The sequence below is a fragment of the Silurus aristotelis genome (genome assembly GCF_946808225.1).
Source record: "Silurus aristotelis genome assembly, chromosome: 3".
NCBI lineage: Eukaryota > Metazoa > Chordata > Actinopteri > Siluriformes > Siluridae > Silurus > Silurus aristotelis.
Window position 1 is genome coordinate 25539261 of NC_139576.1, and position 23848 is coordinate 25563108.

General features: G+C 37.6%; 1 protein-coding gene across 3 annotated transcripts; it reads right to left on the minus strand.

Moving 5' to 3' along the window:
* Positions 1-2810: 2810 nt before the first annotated feature.
* On the minus strand, positions 2811-10648 carry gjc4b (gap junction protein gamma 4b). Of its 3 annotated transcripts, none has more exons than XM_083537574.1 (3): positions 10564-10648; positions 5735-6923; positions 2811-5208 (listed from the first exon to the last, which is right to left on the minus strand). In XM_083537574.1, the coding sequence occupies exons 2-3, from the start codon at positions 6891-6893 to the stop codon at positions 5195-5197; spliced, it is 1173 nt and encodes a 390-aa protein (XP_083393700.1). In that variant the 5' UTR covers positions 6894-6923; positions 10564-10648; the 3' UTR covers positions 2811-5194. The 3 variants fall into 3 exon arrangements, with proteins under 3 accessions (XP_083393700.1, XP_083393698.1, XP_083393699.1); XM_083537572.1 differs by lacking the exon at positions 10564-10648 and adding an exon at positions 10264-10487; XM_083537573.1 differs by lacking the exon at positions 10564-10648 and adding an exon at positions 9089-9231.
* Positions 10649-23848: the final 13200 nt, after the last annotated feature.

A 23848-nucleotide genomic window follows, 5' to 3' on the forward strand; every position in this document is an offset into this window, starting at 1 on the left:
ACACGTCCCAGCACGGGGAGTAAATTATAGGTAGGATTTACTGCAGTTTACTGCATTGATAACAGCAAGCAGACTATGAACTTAGATAAATCCTGATCACATTTTATTGTGCTCATTTTAATTAGACAGTACTTTATTTGCTCACGCAATATATATCTCAATTAAAATATTACTCCATAAAAGATACAAAGCTAAGGTTATTAAGTTATACAAAAGATATTAGGTTCTCTGTTATAAAGGGTAACGAAGAAAGAAGCTTAATACAAAATGAGTGAAATAGCTAAAATTTAAAAATGTGAAGCAAAAAAAAAAAAAAAAGATAAAAATAAAATAAACAGTTCAAAGCCAGTTTTATTTTAGACCAAGGATTTTTTATAAGCTTCAGAAACTCCTACTTAAATACTAAGTTTATACTAAGGGCTAATCATTTTAGTTGAAAATGTACAGCTTATTAAAATGATTGTGAACTGCTTTTGTCGGAAGAACAATAGGAAAATGAAGTTAAATCTAGATACTAATGAATTTCTGAAGCTGTAGGACATAAGGTTCATTTCAAGAGCACTGCTTGCACTACCGATGACAAATGTTATCTTTCCTTTTAGAACGTAATTTGCATTCAATAGATTTTACAACAGAAAGGTGTACACTGCCTAACTGTAATACAAAACACCAACTCTAAGGAATAAACCTCAAACATTCTTTCAACCTTTAGAGGACTTTGGATCGGAAGGTTGTGTGATCAAATCCCAGTACAACCAAGCTGTCACTGCTGGACCCCTAAGTGAGGCCCTCAAATTCTCTGAATAAAACAATGAGACATAAGTCAGTCTGAATAAGGGTACTTCCAAAATGTTATGACAGTGAATTTGACATACATTAGTCTGTATAATGTTAATAGGAAGAAAAAATAAGTTAATAACGAGGAACAATAAGAATATGTTTTCCAAAAAACTTCCTGAATGTGAAAATCAAGTGCAAGGCCCAATTTAACCCAAATGCATCAAAACAAAGAAAGATACAAGTATAAAGATTTGTGCTTGTATTTTATGTGCAGCTTTGACATGATCTAAATGAGTGCCCCTTGCACAGAGTGGGATAAGAACGATGTTCATAGTTTCATCTGATATGCTGACTCAAGTGCTAAATGCTCATCGCTAAATGCTTTTGGAGGAGTGCCGAGACTTTTGCTCACAGTGGTTCAATAATAATTTGATAAATGATAAGTGTAAATTGATAAAGAATTGAGAGGAAATGTGCCATCAATACCTAATTGCAAATACATAAACACATGTATGAACTGATACAAACACACAAGATGTACAGGTCATTTTTTACTGAATGGTAAATACGTGTAGAACTTAACATTGACTTTCTCGGCTTCATAAAATTATGATTTCACTTCACTGGGACTATGAAGCACAAAACTGTTTCAGCATGCCAATGTCCCTGTGCCCTCATCTTTTCAAGGTTGGTGTAAAAGAATTTCACCTCGACACCTCTGTGATCAACTGGAACACCAACTGCACCTCACATGATAGAAGTGCCTGACCTCACTAAAGCTATTTCGCCTGAATGAGCAAATTCCTACAACTTTCCCAGAAGAGTGGAATCTGTTAGAGCTGGAAGCATTCTATACTAATGAACAAGGCTTTGGTCAGCATGATTCAGTCATGGAATATTTGTATTTATTTATTTATTTATTTATTAAGTTTTGCCATTCACAAGCTACAAAAGATGAACATAACATTTCCCAGAAAAGAAAATAACACTCAGTTTCACACCCCTCCTGGATCTTAATGTAGTGTGTGGCCTTCTTAAGAATCAATGAAGACATGTTTGCACCTATTGCATTAGCTGTGCGAATTTTAAAATCATAGACATTGTGCAAAGGGCTGAAATATACAAAAGATGGCAGAAAAACAAATAATATGCAGCACAATAAAAAGTTTGGCCAGTTTAAATGCTCAGGACAAACAAGCACCTCAGGATCAACTGTAACAAAAGAAAAATCATCCAGGTAACAATATACAGTATTAAGAATCAAATTTGTGTAAACTATTGGACTTAAATATGCTCAACAGGGCTATATGGTAATTTTATTTTATAATTTGTACTTTCTCTAAAGCTGCTTTGTCAATGTTCATTGCCAAAAGCGCTATAGCAATTAACTTGAATGAAGTTAAGTACACAAGGTGTATGTAAACATCATTTATATAATTTGGCAGACGTCCTTAACCAGAGTGACTTAAATGATGATCTTTTAGAAAATCTAAGGGTTATGCACCCAATAGCAGGAGCTTGGCGGTGCTCAGACGTCACAACATACGGATTCAAAATCCAACGACGCAAACACAAATCTAGCACTCAATCTTGTGACCTCAATCGTACCACTTACACTATTATATTAAGTCAAAAGTGATCAGAAACAGCACAACTAAAAGCTTAATGTGTGCTTGAAGGCTGCTGAACAGCTGGGGTGAGAACATACATCATGGCAGTTACAACTGTAACTTCAGCACATCCAGATACAATACATATACAATGATCACATTTTTTTTGTATTGTATCTGGAAACATTCAGATACAATACAATTACAAAAAAAACAAAAAACAAACAAAAAAAAAAAAACCTCACTACTGGTGAGTGGTAGTGGTATATATAAATAAATAAATAAATATGGAAAATATGTTTCTTTCTCTCCAGGAATCTAAGATCTCTTCAACCTATACAATATATAGGCGTAATAGCACTGATTTACATTCCCTGTTGTATGTTTAAACAATGATGATAAACCGACACGAATGCTGTATATTTCAAAAGCTTTATTCAGTATTTAACTTGCACAAAAATACTATTGGTACAAAAGGTATAAAAAGAGAGTACAAAGTACAAAAAACACCTTTGAGATGACGTACGAAACTTACCAAAAAACAGGCGGCTTGTTTAAAAAAAAAAAAAAAAAAAAAAAAAAAAAAAAAAAAAAAAAAATTTGGTGACGTTTGAGCACATGAAAATAAACTAGATAAACACCGGTCAGGCTTAGCTCTTACTTTTGCACCAGGTCATTATTCTGACCAGTCTGACTCTATTTATATCAGGAAGCAACATAAGTGATTGTTTTAAAACACAAAAAATGTAAAGAAATCATATATATATATATAATAAAAAAAACTTGCATCAGGTCTTACTACTAACATAAATTTCAGACCATAGACAAAAACCTCATAGAATGGCCTTATAGATCCACTTAAGGCCTGAAAAACATTGTAAATAGCAAAAAGCAAAATATTCATGACCAAAAATAATAATAATAATAATAATAATAACTGTTTGTATGGCACCGAGAAGCCTTGCCATCCCCATCCAAAAAAAGGAATCCTGTAACATCCTCATATACACATCACACACAAGGTGGGAAAAACAACTATCTAAAGCTTCCTTGCAGGTCAAAAAATATGGTTCACACGTATTCAAGCATTTTCCAGGTTTTCGTCATTTTGATCACTTATTTAAAAAGAAAAAGGCACCAAAATGTGGCTTTAATGTTCCAGCACGGCAAAGCAGAGATGCGAACACCAAAGCTGGATTTCAGGGTGGTGTTCGCTGGCTTCCAGTTTATAACAAGCAACAGAGAGGCATTTTCCCCCAAATGTACAAATCCACATCACTGATGACACCGTGTCCTGCTACAGATTATTGTCAAAGCACAGACTACATATTGAGTTCATTTGGAAGGTGGAGCCCCATATACGCAAACCAGCAAACAAGTTCGTAACAGGGTTTGTTGTGCAAGATCCCGTTTGTAAAACACGAATGGAACAGATGTTCGAATTTAAAGCAGTGGAAACTGAGGCCACTTGAATGCCTGATACAAAGCAGGAGCTGAACAGTGCTGTGGCTTTAGGTCAGTGTTATTTCCTATTGATGAAGACCACTTGGATTCTATGGCTGAAGACGGTCTAGATATCTCCCGGATGCACTTTATTAGCCGTCAAAAGCTTGGACACACCCATTTCACATGATCATCAAGCGTCTGGTATATAAAATATAAATAATTATGTTGATGCTCATGTATGAATCTTAAAAGAACTTAATATGAAAGAGTTGCCCCCCAGCATTGCTTTTTTTCCCCCTCGTTTGTTCAGCATTTAGAAAAGGCAGCACAGGTGGCTATCTAATGAAGCTGCTAAGCAAAGCTATTATAATGGCTACTTTGAATAAATAGAAAAAGTTATTTATATGGTTTGTTCATTGCTTTTATTTTTTGTTGCGTTTTTTGCCCATGTGAGGTAGCCAACGGTTTTGGTATATTTACTATTTAATGTTAAAAGAATGCTCCTGGGACTGGGTGGGTCAAAACTTTTGACAGGTACTTTATCTAAGCCTAATTAGTGTTTCCTTAGCGAACAAAATCAAGTTGAATCTATAAATCTGATCCAAGACCAGAACGCACTGGGGAACAGGTCCTTGGTATATCCTAAAGTATGTCCTACAGGAAGAATCAATCTTCCTCAATGGAAATATGACAAAAGTCCTATAAACTATCATCTAACAAAAACAAACCTAAACTAGTAACAAAATTCTACCTATTACTATAAACAAGCCCTTGCTGACACTGGTTCACATATACATGCAATTAGAAATTACAGATCACTACTTCAACACCAAACCTAATTTTTGTCTACACGTTGTACCTAAACTATCCAAAAAGTATAATGTGATTCAACACTGGCTCATCCATTGCTTTTTGGAATGACAATGAAATGTATGTAAACTCCAGTTTAAGGAAAAGAAAATTAAGGCATTTTTGAGATGCAACCATTGGCACTTCTTAAGAAGTGTTGAGCATAAAGATCTTTCTCTAGTACAGACAGAAGAACACAAACACTGCTCAGTCAGCTACAGAAAGGAAAGGGAAAAAAAACGCTTTTATTTGCCCGTAGGTACTTTGGAATGCCAGGCAGGCTGCTCCTCAAGTATCAGTGGCTGCTGAGATATTCCCAGAGGCCGATGCTTCATCCTGCCATAATACTGCACAGGCTGTTCTAACTGTTCACCAGCATGCTCACAGTGTCGTGTTGTCTCACAAAAAAATATCTTAAACACACTCAAGATGTCCGACTTCCTGATGGCCCCTTCCCTCCGTGTTGTTTCGGTAGGAAAGAAACCAGATGAAATCTGCTGACTTGGTTCTCAGGCTCTGATCCCTAAGACAGAATTTAAAAAAATTATTTTAAAGCGTATACACAGGATGCATTTCGGGATGGTTTGCGATTAAACTCCACGTGTGTGCCTTACTTAAGCTAATAGGACCATGGCGCAGGAGGAATAACACACAACCAAAACAAACAAAACTATTATCTATTATAATGTAAATGTATGGCTCAACTGTGGGATACCAGACTAAGGATAAATAACTTCAACACTTTTTTTTTTTTGTCTACAGCAAAGTTGTATACAGTCAATATTATGGAAAGTGCACTATGGTAAGCTTTTTTTAATTCATTGTTTTTAATGTCTAATCCCGATTAAGCCAACTTTTTTATATAATTTTGTTCCCCCACATATGTTGACACGAATACTTTTTAAAAAGTGCCATTTACATTTAGCCACCAAAAAAATAAAAAAAATAAAATAATAAAAAAACTACTATCCCCAATGCTGCATTTTCACTTCATAGATCACTGTTACTTTAAGGACACGTTGATACTGTGATTTTGTTTTAAGGTGTACCTTTCTCACAGGAACTGGCTTGCTTCTCCTGTTTCTCAAAGTTGAGGCGGTTCTGCTCGGCGGCTGTGCCGTTTGACTCGGGACTGTTGCTTCGCACTGGACTGCCCTCCTCGCTCTGGTACGCCAGGTCCAGGTGCTGCTGCGCTAACTTCAGGTGTCGCCGCAGGCGGTCCAGCTCTCGTGAGGACGCCTCGTCACCCAGAGCCTCGTGGCCCAAGTCACCGAGGTTGTATTCCCCTCTTGAACCAACCTTGCCAGAATCCTTCTTCAGGGCTGTGTGGTAGCCAGGGGGTGCTGATGGAATGCGAGTTGAGCAGACCAGCGTCCTCTGCTTGGATATGGCTAGTCGATGATTATGTTGGCGTCGTGCGCGCCTTTGGAATGCGTCGCGGATGCCACTGAATCCCAGGTGCAAAATCTCCAGCACAGTGAGTAGAAGACAGAGGGCACTGACAGCATACATGATGAGCAGGAAGATGGTCTTTTCTGTGGGACGTGACACAAAGCAATCCACAGTGTGTGGGCATGGGCTACGTGTGCACACGTATGACGGCGCCACCTCAAACCCGTACAGCACATACTGGCCGAACAGGAAGGACACCTCAAAAGCCACACGTGACAGAAGCTGAATCACGTACACCTTCATCAGGCCGTCACGCTTAATCCGTCTCCTTCCGTCGTGCTTCTTCTTGGCAACTTTCTCCTTTTCTTTCTCCTTTTCTACTTCAATCACCTCAGAGATCATGGGATCCTCTTCGCCATTGTCCTCAGCCTCCTCGTAGTCACGGTTGGGGCCACGATTAACCAGAGGCATGCGCTTGCGCGGACCCCGTAACCCGTAATCATCATCCTCCATGCGTGCAATCTTGTGCATGGCAAAGCCAAGATACATGATGGTGGGGGTGGTGATCATGATGATCTGGAAAACCCAAAACCTTACGTGCGAGAGCGGTGCAAATGCGTCGTAGCACACGTTCTCACAACCAGGTTGATGCGTATTGCATACAAACTTACTCTGTTCATCATAGTATATTGACTCGCCACCCACTACAGTCAGTACAATCCGGAACACAATGAGCAGCGTAAGCCATAGCTTGCCCACAAAAGTCGAGTGGTTGGAGATCTCCTCCAGAAGACGTGTCAGGAAACTCCAACTCATGATGGCGCTTCTATAGTACGCTGGTCAGTACTGTAAAAAAAATTTTAATACAGGAAAAAAAAAAAAAAAAATAATTAGGGCACATTCATTGTGGTAGAAAAACAAACCTGATGCCTAATTTATTTTTACTTTTTTTTTTTCAGGGACACTAAACAGTTTACATGACAATAAAATTCGTCACTATATTAAATTTCATACAAAGTGACTTACAAAACTGCTCAATCTGATGCTGGTTCGTTAAGAAAAAGTTGAAAACATAAAAAAAAAAAATTAAAAATCAATCAGCAGCTAAACAAACAGAAATTGACAATCAGCACTATTTGAGAGTTAATATTTCAGAACCAAAACTTGCCAAAGGATGAAATCAAATCATAGACAATAAAAGTCCACTAGATGGAGCCACCACAATACTGTGAAAAGGGACGCAATAAGAAGATAGCAGACTGACTTTTTTTTTTTTTTACTGAAAATAATCACAACTCAATTTAGTTTTTGTATAATTAAGAGGTTTTACCCAGCATTAATTGTTTGAATGTAAAACATGAAAAAAACCACAGTAAACCCATAGTGTGTATTAACCTTTTTAGTGTCTTTTGAACAGAGTGAATTAGCACCTACTTACTAAACCAAGTCCAAAATAGCCAGTCTGAAACTGCAAATACATCAAAAGCGTCGAAGAGAGAAATAGGTAAACAGATATATGTGAAAGGCAAATTCCCCCAGCTGTTTTCCAGCTCAAACAAAAGGGTAAACCATTTTAAGATTAGAACACAGGGGTCAGGAGCTAAGATGTGCCCGACATTCAGAACGACCTAGACGACTGAAAACCTTAGCAAACATTGACTGGGGCTGTTTGAACTGCTTGTGTAACTAACACCAGACATCAAGTCCACCCTCTCCACCCACCAATACTTAAGCCTTGTTTTTTTTCAGCAAATACCCTTCAGCTGTATTCCTTCACTTGGGAGCTTTCAACTCGTGCCAGGCTTTAGAATACTCGAAGTCGGAATGTCTTCATCTCCCAAGGCATGTAAAAGCATGTCAGAATAATCCGTGGATGTCGGGCAGACTGCGTGGCTTAACTTACAACAATGCAGGCCAATTACTCCCCTGCAAAAAAAAAAATGCCTTGAAGGTTGTTTAGCACACAGTAAAATACAGGTAAAGGTGTGAGTCCGTGTGTACATGTGGAACTCGGGGCGTTTATTTTGAATACCTGAACGCAAAGTCAATAACTGCAGGCAGTGTGCTGGCAATTAGAGAACTACTACTTGCACAGCATGCATCGTGGAAAGTTATGAGAAGTAGTCCACATAGTATTCTCCGAAACACTCATTCTGACACTACACATGCCCAACACCAGGCATTGTAGGTTGAACTAGATGGTAGAGCCAGAGAGCATCTATTTGGCAGTAACTGCACAATGAGCCGGTTGTAACATGCGAAAACTAACAGCTGGTGCCACGCTATTCCACATTTCTGTTGAGGGCAGAACCAGTTTCTTCCATTCTCCAGTGTTACACCCTACTCACGAGGACACAATATTTCCTGGCATGGAACAGGAGACAGGCATTAAGCATAAGGAAGCATCATTCTGATACCATTCATCGCCTTTGTTTGTCAAAATCCTCCACTGCTGTTTTTGTGTTTCGCAGAGGTATGGCGATCGAGAGCTTCCCCAGCTGAAATGGTAGATCTTCAGGAGGCCCAAAGTACGTCATTTAGGAGCTAAGTGAAAAAGCAAGCAACTTGCCAGCAGCCAAAACGCAAGCTAAAAAGATTTTTAACATCGCTCTCAATCATGTAACTGATATGCACAAAGCTGAATTCAAGGCCTTTTCGTTAAAACCCAAATTCCCCAGATTCCTCAAGGGAATGAACACAGCGCTGTTTCAAATATCCACAATTCCAACATTCCACACAGGAGTCCTGCAGAACCCAAGCAGGACAGCCATTACAGTCCGTGAGCACCATAGGAACAGGACGGCATTGTGAGACACATCTGGGAGAGTGGTTAAGTTTCAAGTCCAAAGTTTTCGCATGCAAAAATGGCTTGCTTAGACGACAAGGGTTTCTCTTTTTTTCTTCTTAAAGTAAAGCATTAAGAATATAAACACACACTAACTGTTGACCACTGCCCTTGCTGTAGCATGAAAAATGTTGTACACTGTTATATGATCAAAATAAATATTAACCAAGTCAAGGTGAAGTCCAAGGAATTCGTGACCTAAACAACTCTTTAGGCTTGAACTCTTTTCAAGGACCAGGTTCCACAATTTGGATGCGTTTCACCAAAACCACATTATCGAAGAATCAAAAGCAAAATGCCGAAGTCCTGGTGGATCACAAGATCACGTCTTGACACTCTTTCACAAGCCTATAAAAACCGGTTTTATTAGCAAAAAAACAGGATTTATAAAGACATAATTGGTCTACGAAAGACCACACATACCACAATCAGGTTTTAATTGCTTCTGTATAAACAAACCACAATGATTTTGACACTTGGGGTTCTTCAACCCAAGCATGAGTGACAAAACAAACAAAAACCATAAAAAAAAATGGCACAAATTAAATATTTAATTCAATATTCACTTAAAATATTTGGAAATGCCTCCATGGGTCCACAACATAAGATCTCACCCAGAAAAGCCTGGAAGATTCTGGAAAACTAAGGAGTATGTAGATCATTATTATACAAAGAGGTAAAGCACATGAAGCTCAAACACAAGGACGAGATGAAGCAAGTTCAGTTTACTGATGCACTTCCATGTTTGGTTTGTTAAACGTGTTAAGAACCGCGTCTCTTAAGGCTTCTTGAGACGATGGAAAGAAAATGAACACAGAAATAAGAACCGAATCGTAAAAACTCCGTTTCTTCCGTTCGAGACAAAATCAATGTGGCGTGCAACGTGTCGCCTGAGTTCCCACTTCATCCACATCCTCACGCCTCAATACCCAACATTTAATACTAAACTTCCCCCCACATATTTAACATATCCGATTTAGATAAATCGGGTTCATTCAGTTCACACAGTATTAAAGCGATACAATATGAAAGCGAATCGGAAAAAAAGTCCAAACGTCCTGAACGCCGAGTTCACTATTGTTCTTTCCTTAAGAATGAACGCGCGTCTCGGTGGTTGGCGCAAAATCTCACCTCCAAACCACCTACACTTATCATCACATCCCTCCATTATTTATTATTCTTTTTACTTACACACATCTTCGAGACCTGGAAAAAAAAAACAACCCCCCGACGTTTTTACGCATCGTACTGATTGCTGATTTGGACTCGTTCAACGCCACTGCGACTCAAAGCTAAGCTAGCAACCCGACTCCATTCAGTATGACTGTAAAGACATCGTACCGTCACAAAAACACTTCCACTCGCTTTTCCGTTGTTTTTTTGTTCGCCTAATGTGTGAAGGATTACCACATTTTCCCCTCCAACTTCTAACAGAATGGCCCAGTCCTCGTTAAACCGCTCAGATTAGGTCCATGTGCTGGTCCTCCCCGCTCCGACGGGGCTCTAAATAAACGCGGACAAAAGAGGAGCCCCAAATTGCTTTTCCTCCTCCTTCCTCCTCCCTCCTCCCTCTTTTCTCTATCTTCCCCAATCCTGCCAATCCCTTCATCCTCTGGGGTCCCGAAAATCTAAAACCCTCACCTGTTCTTCTTCACTTTCCACCTATTGGGTTTTATTTCCTTCAGGTTATAAACTCAGGCAAAGGGATTTGCGTTTCTTTGTCAACAGAGTGATGTAGTGTCGGTACTTTATATATATATATATATTCTACTACTATACTGTGACGTCATATATATATATACACACGATGACGTCACATATATATAAATATAAAGATCAAGACAACTTTTTTGAATGAATGTATAGCAACTGAGCCATTGTAAACACCCACCCTCCTTAGTTACTGTTGCTATGTACAACAGAGACAATTGCTTATACATTTTATGAAAACTGTATTTCCCGTAGTCCATGCAGTATATAAACTGTGATCAACTTGCCGCTCGGACATCATAATGTCCTCCACAATTTCACCGACTATCTCCATTGTTCAAAACATTCCGCAAAATCGTCTATTACTGGCGTTTTCGACTGCGAGTGACGTCACTTCTCATTAAAAACACACGTAATAATAAAGTCCCACCCCTGATACTTGATTGACAGCTTTCAGTGCAAGGATTAGAAAATTCTAATGCAAAAGGAATTGCGATTCTATTTGAGTCTTGGCAAGCTACACACATGACAAATGTGGCATGTAATATTGCTATTTAAATATGACATGGTCATAACTCGAAAGACATGGAAATGGACTCAGCGTTTCCATTTGAAATTTGGGAGTCACTGTGTGTTTCTCGAAAACGGCAATGCAAGATTTACAGTGGCGTTTGGTTTATGTCACAAATTTTTGCGTCTACATATGGAAAACGCAATTGCAAGTACAATTTGCAATTCCTTTTGCATATTGCCTGGAATATCCTTCCATAGTAAATCAATGTCCTTCATTGATGTCAGTGTCAATTTACATTTATGGCATTTCATAGACACCCTTATTCATAGTTCTTCTCCTTCTTCTTTCAGCTGCTCCCTTTAGGGGTCTCCATCATCCGTCTCAATACTACTCTGTCCTCTACATCTGCCTCTTTCACACCAACTACCTGCATGTCTTCTTCCACCACATCTATAAACCTCCTCTTTGGCTTTCCGCTTCTTCTTGCTCCTGGCGACTCCATCCTCAGCATTTTCCTACAGATATACCCCGTGTCCCTCCTCTGCACATGTCCAAACCATCTCAATCTTGCCTCTCTCACTTTGTCCCCCTTATTCATAGTGATGTGCAATAATGCCTTAAAGTCTCTATCAATAAAGATACACTTATACTGCTTCACTATGTCACCAAATAAAACTAAGAAGACTAAAAAAATCGTTTGAGAGGTAATATAGTAATAAAACAACAAAGACGAAACAAGTGCTTATTTATGTACTTTAGCAAGACTGCCATTTAGTGGACATCAAAGGGTTCATTTCAGCACCTAGTTGCCAGAACAGAGAAGAGTCCTGATGTATGCCCTTCTCGTAAAATGAGAGGTGGTATCTTACATGACCATGTGTCAGTGTTGTGTGGTAGAGAGGGGCTGATAAACTTTCTATCACAACAAATCAGTTATAATCAATCATTTTCGTAATGGTTTTAAATATCACCTATATAGTTATAGTTGGGCCTGATGAAACTGTACATTTGCAGAATTTTGCAGACACCCTTATCCAGAGTGGTTTACATTTATTTAACTGAGCAGGTAAAAGAATCAAAGAGTGGCTGGTGCAGTGCTGGTATGTGAATTACTGACCTTATGACCAATAAGGCAAAGAGCTACTATTTCCCATTCAATTTTACTGGTTCCCTACATTGATAAACAGACTGTGAAGAGCATATGTTTTGGAGGTGAAATGGGTCCTAAATCTCAAAGATCTGCAATACTTTGGCTAAATTCTTTGGCCCAGAGCTTAAGATTAGTGAAAAATTCATCTGCGCTGTCGGACAATAGGCTGCTGTTACAACACACTAGTTGCACGTGCACACTATTTGCAAATGTTTCTAACAACTTCCCTTCTTCCTGTAGAAAAGCATGTTCGGAAGTCATTGATATTTGAGATCCTTCCTCAGTAGCACTTTTTCAGAGAATGAAGTGACTGGGGGAGGGGTTTCCTTCTCTTTTTTTCAGGTTACAGGGTTATTTTTCAGTGTCGTGCAATTTTATGAGGGTATTGCATCATGAAAAACATTTAATGTACTGTAAATCGTGTATATCTTTTCTTAGATCTGGATTAAATGCATCAGAGGTAACTCAGAGAATATTTATACACATGATGTTTGTATGATGGTCTTTTAGCAGCTCATTTACACTGAAACAACTGATGATAATTTGCACTTAAATAGAAAACGTGTGAACGTGTGGCCTTAGTGGTAGTGGTGTTTTAGGTACTTAAAAAAAAGCTTTTTTTAAAAAAAAAAATAAACAGCTCTTCCTCTAATCTTTACCCTCTAAAAGCATGATAATTGGTGCACTAATTATCCAGTTCAGACAGATATTGACACATCATTATATCAGGCCTGGCTTTACAGTATACAGTACAAAGGAAAAATACCCTAATAATATATATCATTGGTAGAGCTTCATTAAATGTACTCAATCTGTTACCTGGGGCAGTTTGGAGAAGTTCAGAGCATATAATTAGCAATACTCATAGATTCGAGCAGTGTCTTTAGGAATAGCTAGTTTAGTATGTCTTTATGGATGTATAGGCGAAAATAAAGCAAATGCTAAAGCTGCTCATCTGTTGCTTTTTGTTATTACAGTAAGGGTATTTGAGATTGGGCAAGAAAATATTGAACTCACAACAAAGACAGGTACACATTTTCATTAAGCCAACTTCATTTTTATGACTGAACATGATTATACTGTATTCTGATTATATATCACAGTGAAATGAGTCTGTGACTTAAGTCATGCAATATTGTTCCATTTCTTCCTATACTTTAGCATTATAAGGATAAAAGGTGAGGAAAAGTGCATGTCATGCTGACAAATAACTAGAAATCCGGGGGAGGAGATTTTCCTCCAACACAATAGTGTTGACACATTCTTGAGTCAATCTCCTTGTCAACCCCTTTACAACAAGTCTTAGTGTTAATATTTCATGCATGAAGTTCCAATGGTTATTGACTACATACCGACAATAATTTAATCTAAAATACGAGGCTCCTTGTAAGAACACTTTTGCCTTGCTCAATGTTCCTGTTCAGGTTTATACAAGAACGATGAGGCATACAAACACACCTAACAAGTAAATAGTGTGGTCTGTTTTGTGGTATGTTTATTGCTGCTCATGCTGGTTTCAACAAGAAAACAGAGTTCACTTCTTGAAACATCTGCTGTATACAGATACCACAGAAAGAAACAAAAAAAACTAAGTAGTTTTCTGGAGTCCAGGTAGTTTATTATTTAAACAACAGATGCCATGTGCTACAGTGATTAACAGTGATTAACTAATGTCATAAACAAATTGTTGCAAATTGTTGTTCTTAATACAATTTCATGATATATAATACAACCATTTAACTGCAGCAATTCTAATTTAATTTCTATTTTAAAATGTTTTAAAATGTCTGATTAAAACACTACCACAAATAACTTGAATGTGCTATTGAAATAATCCCCACTGCCTTGTTTTACCTATGGGCCATAACAGACAAAAGGTATGTTTCCTACCTTTGTTTTGTTTAGTGTGTAAGTGGGAGGGGGTGTTTGGGGGCAGGGGTACAAGGCAGTGGGGGTTGGGCAGAGTTCAACTCTTATACATGACTCTGTTCCCAGTAGTATGTGTGCAAACTGCCCATCCACTAGTCTCTTATTCTATCAAGTATACATACTGCCATGTGTTCCCCTCAGTAGTTAAAAAGTATGGACCACACTGAGCACACTTCTAATTATTATGGAACTGGGAAACACGGGTGTTACTATTGAGACAGGGAGGCAAGCCCTCAACTGCTTCCCCAGCAGAAGAGCAGATGGTTGGAGGAAGGGTGCTTCTACGAGTTGTGTTGCACCAGCAACTCCACAAACTATCTCTAAATGGGTCTTCAGGAGGGTTTCATGGTTGCCAAGTCATAACAATTTTTCCCCCCGAAGCAGCTTGTAAAATTCTGAATAGGGAGAGGGCAAGTTTTGTGTTTGAAGCTTTTTTATATATGAGATTTACCAACATCCATGAATTCCTGAAAATTCCTTAGCATTGCTATTTTTTATTAAAAAAAAAATCATTCTTGACAGTCAAAGCGAAAAAAACCCCAAAAAAGTCCACTTCCCTGCTGATGATGAGATACATTTGTTTATATTTAGCTCTTGATACACAGTTTTTCATGTTGCCGGCAGCTTTTTTCTCTAACTTTGAGAACATGTGTTTGGATGTCATCGAACTGCTACTAGTTTTTCCCCACAAAATTGCTAAAATCTTTTATGTACTAAAGGATCATCATGAAAGGTCAGAGCCATATAACCGAGGGATCATTTTAACACAAGGCAATAATCAAACACCACTTTCTAAACCACTGAGGAAAAATGTAACATTCGTGCAAATATTTTTTCTCCCATTGCAGTAGGCATCTTTACATGCACCTTCCATAACCAGTGTGACTTAGTTATTTCAGCTCTTACAGTTGCTCTAAATGTGCAAGATTTGTTTACAAACAGCAGACAGAAACTTATTGAAATCAGCAAAGTCACACATTGTAATTCCTAACCATTATATTACTCTATTGGTGCAGTATCAATGGTTTATCAGAAGGAAGGTAGGGTAAAAATTCATTATACAGTGTAAGATAAGGAAAAAAGAGACCACAGGTAAGTAATTACGCTATCCAACATATTGCACATAGGTAATATTTTGCACGGTTTTAAATTACTGTTATTGCACATGTGTTGCTTAAAAAAACCAAACTATAAATATAAATATAACAATAAATGTTTAAATCTAGAATATTTATCTGTTTTGCACACAAAAAAATTTGCAGATAGCAGATACCCTTTACTCTTTGCTTTTATTTGTATTTTTTTTTTTGCCATTACTGTCTAGAAACAATACCAATTCATTACCAAATTTAAAAAGTAAATGCCACAACCAATGCAATAATGAGTGGTATAGGTTTTTTATGTATATGAAAATGTTTGAATTAGATTAAATAACAAATGTTAATATATGGAGAGGTCAATTTAACTATTTAGAGTGTGCAGACTCTCCTGAGGTTGCAAAACGATCTCATTAAACTGTGAAAGCTGGTTCTGATGATATCTTCCAATTTTTAGACCACAAGGGGGCCCCATGCGAAAGCCACATCTACAGTATGTGCTCATTGTCCCTTTCTGGTAAAACATACTTACTTGACCTGTTTTTAGGTGAAAACATACTCAGTGTAACACACAGTGTACAATAATAATGTGAAGACATCGACCACTAGGGGTCATTGGTCTTGGACCCATTGGGGCTTGAAATAAATGATATCTATGTTTATGGAAAGACCACATTAAGTCACAGTCATGGCAACATGTATCGGAAATGAAAAAAAAAAAAAAAAAAAAAAAAAAAAACAACTGTTAAATTTGTAAAGAGCAATATAATTATTTTCTCATCAATGATTAGTTCTTCTGTGTTTTTGGATATTGTAGAAAAAATAATGGCTTTTTTTTTTTTTTTTTGCTTTTTAGCTTTTCGCCTCTCTGTGCACTGAGGAGAATGTAGTTTTTAATTTAATCACATCCCTAAACATTAGTAAGCAATAGTTTTAATTAGCGTTGCTATGCAAAATACCACAATTTACATTTAATATTTACATTAGCATTTATATTTGCAGCATTTAGTGCGTTGAGTCTTTAGCAATGAATAAATCTACACTAGTACACAAGATTACACACTTAATATAAATATAACTAATATGAATATACTAAATAAATTGTGTTGAAAAAAACATGCACTTCACATATAGCTGGCAACTGTTGCTTTATTTTATTTGTCTGTTACACTACTCTTCATTATATTCAAGTATATGCTATATTTTTATCCTGTTTCTGTTCAAGACAATGACTTTCATCCTATCATGGTCATCCAGGAATATTAGGGAGGTTTTGGGTAAAATGATTTGGTGTACGATTGGTCACAAATGTCCAAAGGCCCAAGGTGCGAATCATTGTGCGAACGTGTAACGCTTAAGTATGCATGGTGCTCACTTAGAAGGCCATCCAATTTCACTGTGTATTCCTGTCTCACACATGAGATCACATGCTCTGAATCCACTGTGACAATGAATAGGATAAACTGCTTATTTAAAATAACTGAATGAAAGTAACCAAAATCATGAATATCAGCTTGAAATGACTGTTAAATGTTGTCATGCAAACAGTAATGTCACACAAAATTGCACTGGCTTCAGTAATTAGTAATTACAGTAATTCTTAGTCTGAGTATACATTCCACAATACCACACCAGGGCCTACTAAAAATATACAATAATGGAATTTTGCAGATGCACTAATCTAGACCAAATTAACAATCATCTTATTTGAACAGCTGAGCAGTTGAGGATTAAGGGCCTTGCCCAAGGGCCCAGCAGTTGCAGTTCTGAGAACTCATGAGTTTCCAATCAGAAATCCAACATCATCTCCACTGAGCTTCCATTTTTCAAATTTTTTTATATCCTTCTATTGTTTCACAATATTTATATGCATTCCAATTTGTCAGTGTTTTTTTTTTCTTGTTGCAATTGCACTTTCTGATTGTCTGTTGTTTCCAGGAATGCTTCTAAATGTTCTGTTTTTTGTTGTTAATTTGTTTTGTAATTGTAATTAAGTCTCTTTTTTAAAATTGCAATTCCAATTTCTTTAAAATTCCTCTTTTTAATCAAATCCATGTAAAGGTGATGATTTGTCTAAATGTCTTTTTGAAATGTTTATTTTTGCTAAATTTAGTTGTGTACCACTACAGTGGCCTTCTTCATACCAAAAAGCCTTTAACAGACAGTATGCTATTTAAAGTCTCATTTGGGCAGAAAAACTCAAATCTTTATCAGTTATTAGACAATAAAATGTGTTGACCGATTGCATTGTAGAATTATATCACATGGTCTTGATGGCATAAAAAAAACGGTTCAAATGTACATTATATTGGTTACATCCACAACCATACTACAATATGCACTGAAATGCTTTCATCAGATAGAATAAAAGTAGATTTTTATGCATTCACATGGTCTATGCATTATTTCCTGGGAATACCAGACATGATCAAGAGAAAAACACTTTAATAAAAGGTAAATAATTAGATATTTACTTACTCAAGCTTGACAGATTCTGGACACAGGCAGATAATTTAATACAGCTGGGCAGTTCTTAGCCATTTGTACTAAACAGTCGAATGGAGAGAAAAGCTAAGTTACATGTTTTGCTAATCAAAAAATGTAATTCTTTCAGATATTGGTGATGGAAGAGGAAATGACTAAATTTTTGTTTCACTGCTGAATATGTATTATATATCAGCCCAAATGGAAATCATATCTGTTTAATGATGATATAACTGTCACTGATAGACTATATAAAAAAATCAACCCTAGTTATATTGTTTAATAGCACATACAAATGCATGAACTATATCTGTTAGTTTTTTTTCTTTTAGAGACATATGTGGGCTCTATATGAAAGCAAGGATCTTTAAAATGATTATAATTCTTTTGTAATAATATCTCCTGGCAAGTGAGTTTTTCTTAGGGCCCCAAAAGGTCTAGAAACAGGTCTGATTGGGTGGCTGGGAAACAAAAACCTAAAGCATAAGATACATCACACACAAAGGTATACAACAATTCCTGTATTTACACAGCTGAAAAGAATCCCTTTGCTACTTTAGGTTACACATGGTCAAACAATTGCTTTGATCAATTGTGAATGCTTTTGTACCTTCATTTAATTAATTGTGTACAAGTGTCTGCTGTTTGCAACATTATCAGTTGTTTGTCATGTTGATCAAAATATAATATACATTTTTGCTTCTTATGGCTGCTCCTATTAGGGGTCACCACAGCGGATCATCCGTCTCCATACCCCCCTGTCCTCTACATCTGCCTCGTTCAAACCAACTTCCTGCATGTCTTCCCTCACCACATCCATAAACCTACTCCTTGGCCTTCCTCTTTTCCTCCTTCCTGGTGGCTCCATCCACAGCATTCTCCTACTGATTTACCCCATGTCCCTCTTCTGCACATGTCCAAACCATCTCAATCTTGCCTCCCTCACATTGTCTCCAAAACGCCCTACATGCGCTGTCCCTCTAATAAACTTATTTCTAATAAAAATATAAAAATATATCATACTAGTTTCATCTAAATAGTCTTAACCCCCAAAACATCTCGCATCAGTTCATTGTATGTCATTAAATGCGAAATGGTTAAACCAGTTGTCATTATCTGTAATCTAAAATGTCACTAATGAAGGTGGGTGAACGGAATCAGAACAACCAATGATCAACTGGTTCTCTGAAAACAGGGCAAAGGTGAATCTTATGAACCTTCATTTGGCAACAAAGCAAAACACAGAATTACAATTTCTGAAAATAGATGAACAACAAAGAAACATACAGTAAAACTGTGAATCCTGTCCGGTCTCTTGCACTCAATATAAATTAAATATGTAATCAAATAAATACATTTGTGCTGCTAAAATTCATAGATGCCATACAGAAGAAATTAAGCCTTGTGCATTTTCAGTCCCTGTGATCCAAACTGTAGTTTACATTAGGAAATTGTGCAGCGTCATCCTGACAACATGACTTAAAATTTGGCGATCTTGTTTGTGAACAATGACAAAAAACTTTTTATTCTGATAGGAATGATTTGTTTATTGACACAAATATTTACTTTTGACAGATGAACTAAGGATTTTGAGAAAAGTACAGGCTTTTGTAAGAAATCCAATATTTTGTGCTGTTTGTACACATTGTTTTCAGAATGCACTTACTGATTTGCAAATATTAAGGATGTCTCGAGAAATGCTCCACATCAACTGAGAAAAACTGTAAGATGGAACTAATAAGTGGTACTATAGCATCCCATTCTGCTGTTTAGATTATCTTACCTATCCTATATCTGTTACACTTGTCCCCATTATACCTGAATATAAAGCTTTTAAGCTTATTCTTGCCAACAAAACAGAAAACAATGTTTCACCCTCTTACTATAGAGTATTAGACACACTCTGGATGAAATTAGTGAAAAGCTCTAAATAAGATATAATATAAACTGATTCTTAATATAATAAATATAATAATATATTATTATTATTAAATATAATAAATATAAACTGTATGATTTCTTCTAAACACATTTTATCTCAACATAAGCTTTAAGTTAAACGTGGACATTTTTTACAAAAGTCTTTTTTTTGTGGGATTAGTCCGAATTTTTTTAACAAATCTCTTGGCCATTTAAATAAGTGGTATTAGATAGGGACTGAACTAAAATGACAATAATCTAATGCAAAAATAAATTATTAAATAATATAATATAATACTTTATTCTTCAATTTAATTGCACTGATCATTATTAGGTTAACTCATAAATAAACACGCAGTTTCGGCCTCCCCAGAATATCAGCACTGCTACTTAGGTATGTTTCCTATTTTAAAAATTCCATTTCTATCTTAACTGTAAATTCTATTTAATTCCATTTCACTGAAATTATATTGTATTTTAGTTTATTGAACATTTAATTTTATTCATCTATTCTATTCTTAAATATTGTGTATATATATATATATATATATATATATATATATATATATATATATATATATATAAATATTCATCCTTTTTTTTCATTCATTTTCTCCCGCTTATCCGTAATTCGGGTCGCGGGGGCAGCAGTCTAAGCAGGCCCCCGCCTTCGACTGCTGCCCAATCCTCACAGCACCGTCCCTTACGGTCCCTCCTGCAGGTGGTGAGCCCACGGGAAGGCGGCCCCACGTCACGGACCTTGATATTTCCCTCGTAAGGGACCCCCGGAGCATAGAGGGTTAAGGGCCTTGCTCAAGGGCCCAAGAGTGGCAGCTTGGCGATACCGGGGCTTGAACCTTCCGACCTTCCGATCGGCAACCCAGCGCCTTAACCGCTGGAGCCACCACTCCCTCTCTCTCTCTCTCTCTCTCTCTCTCTCTCTCTCTCTCTCTCTCTCTCTCTCTCTCTCTCTCTCTATATATATATATATATATATATATATATATATATAAAATATGCTTCAGTTTTGCAGGTTTAGAAGGACAAGTATTGATCATTGTTTCAAGTGTATCAGCTAAATGCATATTTATAAATTTTATAAATAATGTTACAATGCTGAAATATTTAAATATTTTTATTCATGACACAACAATGTACATCCTTAAATAAAGTACATACAAGCAGGTCAGATCAGCTACAGTATAAATCTTTTGGGTGATACTTTTGAGTCCAATGTTGACTTAGATTCGTGTTCTTGGCTGACATAGAACCCAGTGCGATCTTTTGTTGTTGTAGCCCATCTACAATGAGATGGGCTCAAAAGTGATCTCAGGGGCTTTATGGCAGCATGGTTGCTGGTGCCAGATGGGCTGGTTTGAGTATTTTAGAAATTGCTGAGCTCCGTCAAATTTCACACAAACAGGTGTAAAAATGCCTTCCTGGCAGGCAGATAGCTTTTTGTGGATAAAGTAAATCAAACAACAACAACAAAAATGCATAGGTTTTTATTCTTGTAGGCAAAGAACAATCTCAGATTATCATGAACAAAATCTAAATTTTTTTCCAATCTTCAGCTGTCCACTTTCTTTTACTCTGTACCCACGATAGTGATATATTCTTGTTAAAGGTTGTAAAGCGTGCTAATTTGAATTACTATAGACCAGTCTGTTCATTCTCCTCTGATCTCTCAGCAGCAATGGGTTTTAGGCTTCAAAATCCTTTTTGTTTATTTGCACCATACTTTGAAAATCCCAGGTGATCACCAATCTGGTACCAACCTCCAGGCTACAATTAAAGCCATGCACTGTGCTGTCATGAGTTGATTGGCTAACAAGATAATTGCATTGATGTACAGGTGTTCCTTATATAGTGGATGGTGAGTATATAAGTGTGTTCCAGTAGTTTTCTTTCTTGATTTTTAAAAAAAAAATAGTTTACTTTGTTACTCTTGATATTGAAATAACTGTCACACTGTTGTTTTTATGTAAATAAAAAAAATATTTTGTTGCAATTTGTATGGTTTAATGCTGAGTAATCGTTTATGTCAATATATTTGTCATTGTTTTTTTTCTTTTAGCTGAATGGAAAATTCACAAGGGAAAAAAAATGCAGTTTGATATATCTCAAAGCAGATTTTAGCAGGCTCAGTCCCACAATGCATACAATATTGCAGAATGTTTTTTCAGATTTTTTTTCTCCTGGTGTTAAAAGCATCTGCCTCATTTGGTAGCCTTTAGTTGTCAAAGTCATTGTCCTTAGCAATTGACACATCTGTTGTCTGTGTCACATAACGAAGTGTGAAAGTCAAGGCCAGTAAAAAAGTTATAGCATTCTTCACATGTCCTTCTCTTCTTTTGAATTCCTTGTTTAAAATAGAAGTGCCTCTTAAGCAAACCACCTAGACACATTGTAAAATGGCAGATGGACACTGTTCACAAAAGCTACTGACATTTTTGACCTTAGGGCAAAAAAAAAAAGAGTAATGAAATCACTAACCAGGGTTTTTCTGTTGGCATGAATAGGACAAAACTAGTCTGGATTTTTTAAGTTTTAAAAGTTAGTAGTACAGTGATATGATGTGTAAGCAACAAAAAAACAATTCCCTTTCAGGGAGCTGGTTTGTTAACCCCACGACTCTCTGTGCTTCAGGGCACGGCCAGCTCCAACGGGTTTGCCGCCTCTCAGGAGGCCCCTAGAGCTGCTCCAGGGCGTTGCTCCAGCTCTAGTTGTGCCAATCATTGATATAATTTTGAATGCAGATGCCCTGAAGGCTCAGTTGGACCAGTGCCGCATCCACATACTTTGTGAAGGTGCAGGGCGAGAGGGCAAGACCAAACGGAAGGACCCGATATTGGTAATCTTCCTTCCCAAAAGCAAACCTCAGAAACTTTCTGTGAGCTAGAAGGATAGATACATAAAGTATGCATCCTTCAATCTATGATCACAAACCAGTCCTCTGACCTGATTTGGGACATGACCTGCTTCAAGGTCAGCATTTTAAACCCAAGTCTCAAAGCGATTGGTTCAGCTAACGCAGGTCCAGTATAGAATGCAACCCACTGGGGTGCGAGTCGCGACGCTCTGTTTCTGAACCCCCTATGACAGGAGATGCTGGGTTGTTCCTGGGGCTGCACTCTGCTGAACAGCCCCATGAGAGTGACGTGGGAGGAACCACTGAAGCGCTGCCGCCTGTTTCTTGGGCTCCTGGAATGAAACCAAAAATCTAACCAAATAGGCCAGTCTGCACTGAAGAGGCATTCAGCAGCCCTGTCCGTATTGGAAAAGATCCAGAAAGGATAAGCCACATGTGGCTCTCCGTGGAGGCTAGGGCAACCATAGACCGGCCCTAAGACCAAGATCCTGGGCCTCCTGGCCACCCGAGATGCGTCCCACATTTACCTTGTGCAGCAGGTCAGCCTGATACTCCTGTAGCACTGCCATTATGTGCAGATGTGCAGCAGCTTGACCTGCTGAGGCATAAGCCTTTCCCACCAGTGCCGACGTGTTACACAAGGGGCTTGGGGGGCAGTGTCGGGGTCTTCAGGGATGATGCAACACTTGTGGAGAAATAGCTAGCCAGTGTCTCCTGAACCCACGGCACCAACCCATAAAGTCCCATAACGTTAGAATATCGCAGATTTAGAACTATAAAGGCAGGCCAAATAAGGCTTTGCCCAGGACCTGGACACCTCAGTGTGCAGGTCTGGAAAGAATGGCAGACCCCATCGTGGAGATTGTGACAAGGGCTACAGAAAGTGGTCATCAATTTTACTTGACAGTGGGGTTTTCTGCTCATTGGCTAGCCAAGCCAGATATTGTAATGTAGTGGGGGCAGGGAGGAACACACAGCCGAAACATGTGCTTGGATATTTTTGGTTGCTTGCATATTTTTGACAAACAATATGGACAGACAATATACACATGCATATAGAGCGCTTCATGAACAAACAGAACTTCACTCCATGTACATTTTATTGCTTTCTGGTCATGACATCACCCCGCTGGTGATGCCACACTTTCCATTGGACAAATTACACACATGATTCAAAGCTTGGACAACGCGGAACTGTTCCCAAAGCATTGTTAACACAGCTCAAGTTTCTGAAAGGGAACTCGGGCTAA

What these genes read in the sequence shown, in the direction of transcription:
- gjc4b (XM_083537574.1), bottom strand. Translation starts at nt 6,893, where the DNA reads ATGAGTTGGAGTTTCCTGACACGTCTTCTGGAGGAGATCTCCAACCAC.